The 10,380-nt window shown below is 37.3% G+C and overlaps 1 protein-coding gene across 2 annotated transcripts; it reads left to right on the forward strand.

Moving 5' to 3' along the window:
- Window positions 1–211: 211 nt before the first annotated feature.
- LOC103928495 (inositol hexakisphosphate and diphosphoinositol-pentakisphosphate kinase VIP1) lies at window positions 212–10,380 on the forward strand. 2 transcript variants are annotated; one of them, XM_048578954.1, is made up of 30 exons: window positions 212–436; window positions 547–606; window positions 819–865; window positions 1,062–1,145; window positions 1,249–1,312; window positions 1,545–1,698; window positions 1,957–2,027; window positions 2,490–2,594; window positions 2,927–3,019; window positions 3,398–3,472; window positions 3,959–4,044; window positions 4,150–4,356; window positions 4,448–4,547; window positions 4,636–4,706; window positions 4,925–5,006; window positions 5,478–5,636; window positions 5,744–5,786; window positions 5,996–6,078; window positions 6,245–6,307; window positions 6,385–6,459; window positions 6,566–6,685; window positions 7,238–7,479; window positions 7,798–7,842; window positions 7,935–8,001; window positions 8,404–8,475; window positions 8,688–8,995; window positions 9,088–9,145; window positions 9,222–9,389; window positions 9,511–9,585; window positions 9,753–10,380. In XM_048578954.1, exons 1-30 carry the CDS (start codon window positions 350–352, stop codon window positions 10,014–10,016), a joined length of 3,228 nt encoding a protein of 1,075 aa, XP_048434911.1. In that variant the 5' UTR covers window positions 212–349; the 3' UTR covers window positions 10,017–10,380. The 2 variants fall into 2 exon arrangements, with proteins under 2 accessions (XP_048434911.1, XP_048434912.1); XM_048578955.1 differs by having other exon boundaries at window positions 212–418.

Here is a 10,380-nt window from a genome sequence, read left to right on the forward strand (position 1 = left end):
CAATTTTCTTTATTTATCCGAAAAAATCTCACTCCTCCGCTCCTCTAGCGGTTAACGCACATCACCTTTTCTGTCTGCTATTTCCCGTGACTCGCTCGCCCGAGTCGGCGCCCCGAGTTTCCCTCCGAGCTAAAACTCCGCCGTATTGCGTCTGTGGTAATCTCCAACACTCGCTGGCATGCGCCTATCATACACCTATACGTACACCTATACATACACGTATACGTGTGTGTGTATATATATCTGCTTTCTCTGATCGAGCGGCGGTGAGTTGCTGAACGAGCTCTGTTGCTTCTGCTTCGGATTTGAGCTGTGGAAGTGAGAGTTAGAGAGAGAGAGAGAGAGAGAGATGGAGGAGGAACAGGAGAGAGAAATCGGAGAGAAGATAAAGATTGGAGTTTGTGTGATGGAAAAGAAGGTGAAATGCGGCTCCGAGGTTCATCTTTTCTAGTTTCCTTTTTGCTCACTTTTGCGTACGCTTCGAAAGCAATCATGTATTTGTATCGAGTGATGTATGTATACAATGAACTTATTCGTTTTCTGCAGGTGTTTTCGGCGCCGATGGGGGAGATTCTCGAAAGGCTGCAAGCATTTGGCGAATTTGAGGTGCTGGTTTTGTTTTCTCTTTGGATTTTCGTGTTGAAATTGTTCTTGTTTGCGAGTTCGATCTAATTTTCCATTTTTACCGATGATTATTACGTATCGAAAAAGTTTTAGGAACTGTTAGTGTTGTTGATCGTTTTATACTGCAAATATATACGCAGTTTCGATTTTACGGTATAATCTTATACATTTCGTGTTTGTGAATGTTCGCGTAGATCACACATTTTGGGGACAGAGTCATTCTTGAAGATCCAATCGAAAGGTATATTTTAGTAATGATTATCGTAACAGTATCTGTTTCGCACATTTTATGTAAGCGCCGTGGTTTTATTTGAGCAGTGATTGAAACGGCATGAAATGTTCGTGTTCGTTTACGCTGATAGTTTCAGTAACTTGGTGACTGTTGCAGTTCATAAAATTTAGGTGACTAATTTGTTTGCACTGTTACTGTATGTCAGCTGGCCAATTTGTGACTGCTTGATTGCCTTTCATTCCTCTGGCTATCCTTTGGAAAAGGCTGAGGCATATGCTGCTTTGAGGAAGTAAGCTCCGCTGTTGCTCATGTACAGATTCTATTTGATTCATCCGTTCGGTTATATTTGATAAGGGACGGCTGTTTATTTCTCTATCTGGTCCTTTATCCAGGCCTTTTTTAGTAAATGAGTTGGAGCCGCAACACCTTCTCCATGACCGGAGGAAGGTATATGAGGTATGGTTATGAATTTCATCTTATTAAGGTTTTCAATTATCCTCCTGCCCCCTGCCCCCCGCTCCCCTCCATACTCCTTAATGTTCACTAACGGTATTTTGTAGAGAATTACTAAGTCAAAAGTGGATGAGTCTTGATGCATGAACTTAATGTTTCACTCTTATTATTTCTTATAATTATGTTTATAAGAATAAAATGTCAGTAGCTAATGAATTAGTTTGGTGGATTCAAGCATCTTGAAATGCACGGAGTCCCTGTTCCCAGATATGCCCTTGTGAATAGAGAAGTACCGTATCAAGAGCTGGACTATTTTATTGAGGAAGAAGATTTTGTTGAGGTTCATGGTCATCGTTTCTGGAAGCCATTTGTAGAGAAGCCTGTTGAAGGTCAACTTGTTTCCAACATTTATTAATAAGTTGTTTTATCTAATCTGATTTTTGTTCAATTACGTTTTGGCCATAAACTTTCTGTGCCTCTATTTGAACCTTGTTTTTGCTAAATCCTTAAACCTAGTCAAGACTCACAGCTAAAATGTTAGGAGTATCCGTTATTACTTCTTTTATAAGCTTTTATTGTGCACCTGTTATTGCTTTTGGTTTTATTGAGAATAACGTTACTTACTCTCGTCTTTTGCTTTTATGAAGGTGATGATCATAGTATAATGATATATTATCCCAGTTCGGCAGGTGGAGGAATGAAGGAATTGTTTAGGAAGGTGAGGTTTTAACTGCATATTGTATGATTTTCTCTGAAAGAGAGTTTGTGTCCATCTGTATTTTCAGATGTGTGATATGAAAATATTTGAAAGCAAGGTAATTCATCTACGAGAAAGTTTAAGGAAGTCTTATAGCTGATGGATAGTTGATTTGCACTAGGCTTCTAGTTTATTTCTTCTTGCACACAAGCCAAACTTTCTGTAAGGTCAAATTTTACCTTGACCATAAAAAACGAAAGTGTGGTTTTGAGGAGGTGTGGATGGTTCAGTCTTACTACTCATATGTCGTTAGTTATAACATGACTGCCAAACAAATTATGGGCAATTATGCTATCATCCCACTGATATGTAAACGTGGCTAGCAGTGTATCCAGTTTGAGACTACTCTGTTTACGAATTCGTGGAATTTCTATGTTCATTATCCATGATCATTCAATTTATGTTGTCATTGACTGATTTTAGGTTGGTAACCGGTCTAGTGAGTTCCATCCGGAGGTTAGACGAGTGAGACGTGAAGGCTCTTATATATACGAGGAATTCATGCCAACTGGAGGAACAGATGTCAAGGTTGGATGGTTTGAGTTTGAGATTTTTCAATGTTCTTAATTTTATATGATAATCAGGTTTAAGTGCTACCATGAGAAAGAAAAAGAAAAATAGTCTCGTTACTATTTTGCATCCTTATATTCTTTCTCATTAATCTAACATATCCTTAACATTTCAAGTTGCTGTCATCATATTGACAGCATGGAATGGGTTTTTCTTGAGCTGTGTTCAAATTTTAATAGAGACTACTTACACAGTTCTATCTGTGCATATTCACTGTTCAAGGCCATTATTTTCTTCTAACTTGGTTGTATTAATAAATAATTTTTTTCTCTTCTTGTTAAATAATACAGGTGTATACAGTGGGACCTGAATATGCACATGCTGAGGCAAGGAAGTCTCCTGTTGTTGATGGTGTTGTCATGAGAAATCCTGATGGCAAGGAAGTAAGTACTGTATGTAAGATATGTATGGTTGATCTTCTTGTTCGGCTGATTCTTCTCTCTGTATCTCTCTTGTCTGCATTTCTGATATCCAATTTCTTGTAATCTTGTTAATTCTCTATTTCCAGTGAGGAAATTTTCCATGTTTCTTGGGAATACCAATGTTTATAGCTCTTTAGATATTTAGAATGAAAGTTATTATAATGCGGGTTCAACCAATGATGTCACGCCAATCCTTAACGTAGATGGTGTCTGGGCGAGGTTTGTTTATGGTAAAGCACATAGCATGCTGCAAGCAGGAAATACTGGGGTGAATGGATACATTGCTATTGCCGAATGAGGGTTGAAAGAGTGATGTTTGCTTGTTAATTCGTTTGACAGGTGAGGTATCCTGTTTTACTGACACCTACTGAGAAGCAAATGGCAAGGGAGGTCTGTATTGCATTTAGGCAAGCGGTATGTAATTCAAATGTGGTATCTGGATGTTATAAGGCTAATTATTAATTGCAGTAATTGGTTTGATGTTGCTTTAATAATCTCTCGTGTGCCAGTAAGTAAGTTTGTCTGCTGATACTGTGAAGGTACTGATACCTTCATTAAACTCGCATGTATTGGGATATATTTGTGTTATTTGTTGATCCTTTTTAAAATTGTATTTTGAAAATTTGAAAAAACTAAAATATATCTGCTGCCACGAGCATTTTCCTTAATTACATTTAAACATTACCTTCCAATCTCATGTCAGCTGGTTCGATATATGCAATAGAACTCTTTTATGTTGTGTTTTTAGTGTAATGTTACATAAGTATTCATTGGATAAAGTTCAGCTTTGCTGAGATGGTTCAGTGCTAGACACATGCATATAATTAATTTCTATCCATATGATTTTCTTATTAACTATTTTTACTTTGGGTTCATATTAATTCTTCTAATTTTTTGCAGGTTTGTGGGTTTGACCTTTTGCGCTGTGAGGGACGCTCCTATGTTTGTGACGTAAATGGATGGAGTTTCGTAAAAAATTCTCACAAGTAATGGTTGCTAATTTCTTCATAGTTATTTGATTAATCATGAAGGTGCTCTAAATCTGGTTTTTCCTATGGTCACAAAATAATTGATGTTACTTTGCAATACAGGTATTATGATGATACTGCTTGTGTGCTTAGGAAGATATTTTTAGATGCCAAGGCCCCTCATCTTTCTTCTGCAATTCCACCAACATTACCGTGGAAAGTCAATGAACCAAGCCAACCTACTGAGGGACTAACTCGTCAAGGAAGTGGAATCATTGGCAGATTTGGGCAATCGGAGGAGCTACGTTGTGTTATTGCTATTATTCGTCAGTATGTCTATTTCTCTCAGATTTTTTTTTTTATTTTTTACCTGTAGTTGATTTGCTTGCTTTCTCTTCTCATCTCTGTTTTTCTTTGGCAGTGGTGACAGAACTCCCAAGCAGAAGGTAAAGCTGAAGGTTACTGAGGAAAAGCTGCTAAACTTGATGCTTAAGTACAATGGTGGACGACCTAGATCCGAGGTGATTGATTTTGCCTTTTAGACCTTGTAATTTATTTTGACCAACATATTGTATAGACTGACCATTAGTATTGGCTCTCATTTTGCAGACAAAATTGAAAAGTGCTGTCCAATTGCAAGATTTATTAGATGCCACACGAATGCTAGTACCTCGTACCAGGTATGTATTTTAAGACTAAAATTTCTTCTTATTTTAGTTAACAAATAATGGTTGATGCATTCAATTCATATCAAACTCACCTTCTACCTTTTTTCCATTTCTTTGAAATTCATGTTTAAAGTCATAACAGGAAACACTAATGATATCTACTAGCTGGTTTTCATATGATTGCATCGGTGAGGGTTCTTAATTAATGAGGACTCTTTTACATTTTCTAGACCAGGTCGAGAAAGTGATAGTGAGGCGGAAGACATTGAACATGCTGAAAAACTTCGTCAAGTTAAAGCAGTGCTTGAGGAGGTATCTATTTTATTTGGAATTTCTGCTTTTAATATATTCAGTTGTAATTCCTCTCTGTGCTTTAGAGGTTCATGTAGTATAATTTTAATGAGTTTATTGCTTATCTGTCTGTATTATATGGCTCATTTTTTCATGCAATTCTGAACAGAAAGTGAAATGATTTCTAATCTAAATCTTTTACTACTTCCACGAACTATCAGGGGAATGCTCACTTTTTCTGTACTGTAACATTCTTTTCATAAAGCAATCTGGATTTCTTTTATAAGATAACTTTGTATCATCTAAGTTAATTATCGATACCCAAAATTGGTCAGAAAAGATGTGCTAAATGAAGCTAATTTTGCTGGATCACTGTCATATAAAGAAATGCGCACACATTTATATTTTCATTTACTTTGGAATTGTTTTGATACAGTGTTTTATTGCCTTGTGGTTATAATCATGTGCTATTTTCATGCTTATTTTATCAAGGGGGGCCATTTCTCTGGCATTTATAGGAAGGTTCAACTAAAGCCACTAAAGTGGGTTAAGGTGGCAAAAAGTAATGGTGAAGGTGAGGAAGAACGCCCAGTTGAAGCTTTGATGGTTCTTAAATACGGGGGTGTCCTTACACATGCTGGAAGAAAGCAGGTATTGATTCATTTTTGTTTTGTTTATGTGCTCCTAGATTGTAATTTAAGAGCCGTCATTGTCCTAAAATCATAGTGTTATTCTTTTCTTCTTTTACTTGTTTGTAGGCTGAGGAGCTGGGTAGATATTTTCGGAATAATATGTATCCAGGTAATAGTCACAGTTCTTTTTCTTTTTTTTTTCTTCTAGTATTATACTTGTTTCCCTGTTTATGAACATATATGTTGAAGATTTGGATTTTATTATTTTCTTCCAAAGATATAGTCAGCTTTGCCTCTACAAGGTTGCTCACAGTGCTACTTCGTTACAGAATTATTTTCTTTGGGTACTTCTCATAATGAATTTGTCCACAATTGCAGGTGAAGGTACCGGCCTGCTTCGCCTCCATAGCACCTATCGTCATGATCTTAAAATCTACAGCTCCGATGAGGGCCGTGTGCAGGTATTGCCTCGTTAGTGCTCGTGGGTTTATGTAGTTTTTATATATTGCTCCCATTTTCTTCTTGTCTTATTTGATCTCTATTTAAATGGAGTGAATTGTTATGATAATTAACCCCTGAATTTTCATCATTGATGAGTTACATTATTTACAACGTATTTGTTTACAGATGTCTGCAGCTGCTTTTGCTAAAGGCCTACTTGATCTTGAAGGGCAGCTAACACCAATCCTGGTCTGTAGTTTTCTTTACATTATAGTGACTGCTTTAGGAAGTCGAGGTGCATGACTGAATTTATTCCCTTTCTTAAGGTTTCCCTTGTTAGCAAGGACTCTTCTATGTTGGATGGACTTGATAATGCAAGTGTCGAGATGGATGAAGCAAAGGTTTGTCTATCATTTTCACAGGTTAATTTAGCCCATAATTGAGAATGCTTCTTCTTCAACAATTATCTGATTATGTGATTCCCTTTTCCACACACTTCCCCTGCAGGCTAGGTTGAATGAGATTATTACTTCTGGTTTAAAGACGGGTAATAACAGTGCAGCACCTCCTTGGATGGCTGATGGAAGTGGTCTGCCTTCAAATGCTTCTCAACTTCTACCTAAATTGGTAATTGGCTTCTGTTTCCTTACCTACAGTTTTGTTGGTCCTCAATCGAGTCTGTTACTCGTCATTTAGTAGCATGCTAATGTGGACTTTATGAGTTATGACAATTTCAAATATGAGACTCAAATTCTTGACCAGAGGGAACACCCAAGCCCGCAAGGGACGGTAAAATTTTGGTTTTTCGTCTTGTCAAGGACTAATTTATTATTTCTTTTAATATTCTCAATGAGTTGAATAGTGAGAATTGATTGTGATTGCCTGATCAAATTGATCGAGGTATGGTAAGGGCCTTGGCTGCATGCATCACTTCAGTTTGACACATCATAATAATAAATAGCTCATTCTGTTGTGATCTTCTCATGGATTCTCAAAAAAATCAGGGTGAGAAGACCAGCTGATGCAGTTATAGTGCATGATATAGTACTTGCAATGAATTCTATTTTCGTGTGCTTATTCTAACAATCAATTAACGGTTATTGTCAAGTTGCAACAGTTCCATTTTAAAGCTTTCCAAATAATCGTTTTTAACCTTAATGTTTTGTATCCAATGAATAGGTAAAATTGACTAAGAAGGTCACCGAACAAGTAAGACTGCTAGCCAAGGATGAAGATGAGGAACTTACAAAGACAGGCTCATATGATGTAATACTTCCTTATGACCAAGCAAGGGCCCTTGGTAAGACTAACATTGATGTTGATCGTATTGCTGCTGGATTACCATGCGGTAGTGAGGGATTCCTCTTGATGTATGCTCGATGGAGAAAGCTTGTAAGGGACTTGTACAGTGAACGAAAAGAGTAAGTTCTAGCACATCTTCTTTTTTTTTAATATTTATTTCAATTTGATTATTGTTTCATTTATTCAAATTCTTTGCCACACTAGGCGTAGAAGATGCAACGGATGTTTTGAAGTCATGAAACATCTTTTGGGACATCAAACTCTTAAAATTTTTTATATTTCAACTCTTATGTTCTTTTCAAATATATTTGACAATTACCTAATACTTATGTAATAATATAATTGTGGCTCAAAATAAGATTTTATTTCTTAAATAGGACAGTTTAATATGGGTAGACTCACAGTTTTGTTGGCAATGACATTGGTTTTACTGGCAGACGATTCGACATAACACAAATTCCAGACGTTTATGACTCGTGCAAGTAAGTTGTCAGTTTTCTTCTCTTTTAGATTATGTACCAAATTTATGCAATCAGCTGCTGCCTATGTGTGATTATTTGTGATTACTTGACAGATACGATCTCCTGCATAATGCACATCTTAATCTAGAAGGTCTGGATGAGCTGTTCAAAGTTGCTCAGGTAAAGACATAATCATGATCCGGGAACGCTTTTATTATATAGCAAAATGTGGCTGCCGGACTCTTCATAATTCTGCTTTCGAGCATCTAGCCTTACTGCTTTAAGGAGATTATGGGCTCGTTTGGATGTGCTTTTAAAATGACTGAAAACACTTTCAGAAAAAATGCTTTTGGGTTTCAAAAGCACTTAAAGTGCTTTCTACAAAAAGCACCAGTTATGAAGCACTTTAAGTGCTTTTTCAGGATTTACTAGCAATTTTATTAAGGATTGTTTCCAAAAACATTTTCACCTAAAGCGCTTTCAATCATTTTAAAAGCACATCCAAACGACCTCTAAATTATCCTTTCCTTATGAGTCTTTCATCAAAATTAGACTGACTCCTCTGTGGAATGGTAATTGCAGTTACTTGCAGATGGAGTCATCCCAAATGAGTATGGCATTAATCCAACACAGAAGCTCAAGATTGGTTCAAAGGTAGCATTTCCTTCAGCATGCCCCTTTCATATTACTCCTTATGTCAGAAATATCCTTAATTAGAGCAGTAGATATTTTATATGCATTCTCCTGATTTCTCGGTTGGTCTATTGCTTCTTGTACACTGCTCTTTGTATGCATTTTATTTTCCTCAACATCAAATTGTATTTTACTCCCTATCAATATGCTATATTATTGTCCTTTTCTTTCAGATTGCTCGTCGTTTGTTGGGTAAGATAATGATTGACCTGAGGAATACTCGCGAAGAAGCCATCAGTGTTGCTGCTGAACCAAAGAGTGATCAGGATGAACATTCAAAGCCAACCAATACTGAAAAGGAAGATAAGGAGAACCACGCCAAGCTTCATGTTAAGAGCGATGATAGAAAATCTAGCATGAGTGATATACCAAAGCTTTACAATAAGAATGAAGATGTGAGAAGATCCAGTACAACCAGCGAGATATCAATCGATCAGGATGAGGACGATGATAAAGAGACGCAATATCGTTTGGATCCAAAGTAACATGAGAGAACCTCACTTCCCCCCTCTTCCCTTCTAGTACGGATTATTCTAATTTATTTATATTAATAAATTTTCATTACCTTGTTAGGTATGCAAATGTCAGAACGCCTGAACGGCATGTGCGAACGCGCCTGTACTTTACATCAGTGAGTACATACTTTTATGTACTGTTTTATGTTTGAACGTAATTCGTGTAAGTTGATTAAATTTTTGGAACGACAGGAATCTCATATCCACTCTCTCATGAATGTTCTCCGTTACTGTAACTTGGATGAGTCTCTTCAAGGAGAGGAAGGCCTTCTTTGCCATAGCGCTTTGGAGCGTTTATACAATACTAAGGAGCTTGACTACATGAGTTATATAGTTCTGAGGATGTTCGAGGACACGGCGGTAAGTAACTAGGTAGTGTAACACAAGTAGTTTTAGTGTGACAGTCAATTTTCAGAGCTAGTGTTACACGGCCCCCATATACGTTTATGATACCAAAGTATTTTTGAAACTGAAATCGCAGGTAGCTCTAGAAGATACGAAAAGATTTCGCGTGGAATTGACCTTTAGCCGTGGTGCAGATCTATCACCATTGGAGGTAATACAATTGAAATTATAGAAAAACTGTTATCACCAAATGAATCAAAACGCATTTCTTAAAAGGAGAAAATAGGAAAACCAATTATCGCGGAATATGAAATCAACTAGGTGAGTTATGTTTGCTTGTTCAACAAATTAAGCTGTGTTTCATCTTGTGCTTGGCAGAGCAATGACAGTAAGGCTTCGTTCTTGCGTCAAGAGCACACACTACCGGTCATGGGTCCAGAGAGGTTGCAAGAGGTGGGATCATATCTAACATTAGATAAAATGGAGACAATGATACGCTCATTTGCTATGCCAGCGGAAGATTTTCCTCCACCGTCGACTCCAGCAGGATTCTCGGGCTATTTCTCAAAAAGTGCGGCGGTGCTTGAGCGCCTGGTAAATCTCTGGCCTTTCCATAAGCATGCTAATTCTAATGGAAAGTAGAAAACACCCTTACCGCCCTTGCCTCTTTCTTTGCTTTTTTACCTTCTTCGCTGTTCTTGCGCACATCTGGAGGTACACGGAAATTTGGTTGGTTGAACAACCGAGGTCGAATTTTGAGAACTTCAGGAGTAATTTTGGAATGCTAACAGCTGAAAACCACAGATAAATGTTGTTTGAAAGTAACAACCACGTTAGACGTGTTTGAGGACTGCTGTAATATTCTCGTGACTATTTAGCGAGGATATCGTTACCTTAATGTCTCCACCGGCAATATTTACCTGTCCGCCACCGGTGTCCACGTGTCGTTTGTACCAATTCGAGCGCATTTATACCTCCCTCGTAATCTTACCTTTTTATGATTTTA

Source organism: the organism of the source record quoted next, unplaced genomic scaffold (assembly GCF_019419815.1).
Source record: "Pyrus x bretschneideri cultivar Hongxiangsu unplaced genomic scaffold, Pyrus_bretschneideri_v1 Contig13, whole genome shotgun sequence".
Taxonomy (NCBI): Eukaryota; Viridiplantae; Streptophyta; class Magnoliopsida; order Rosales; family Rosaceae; genus Pyrus; species Pyrus x bretschneideri.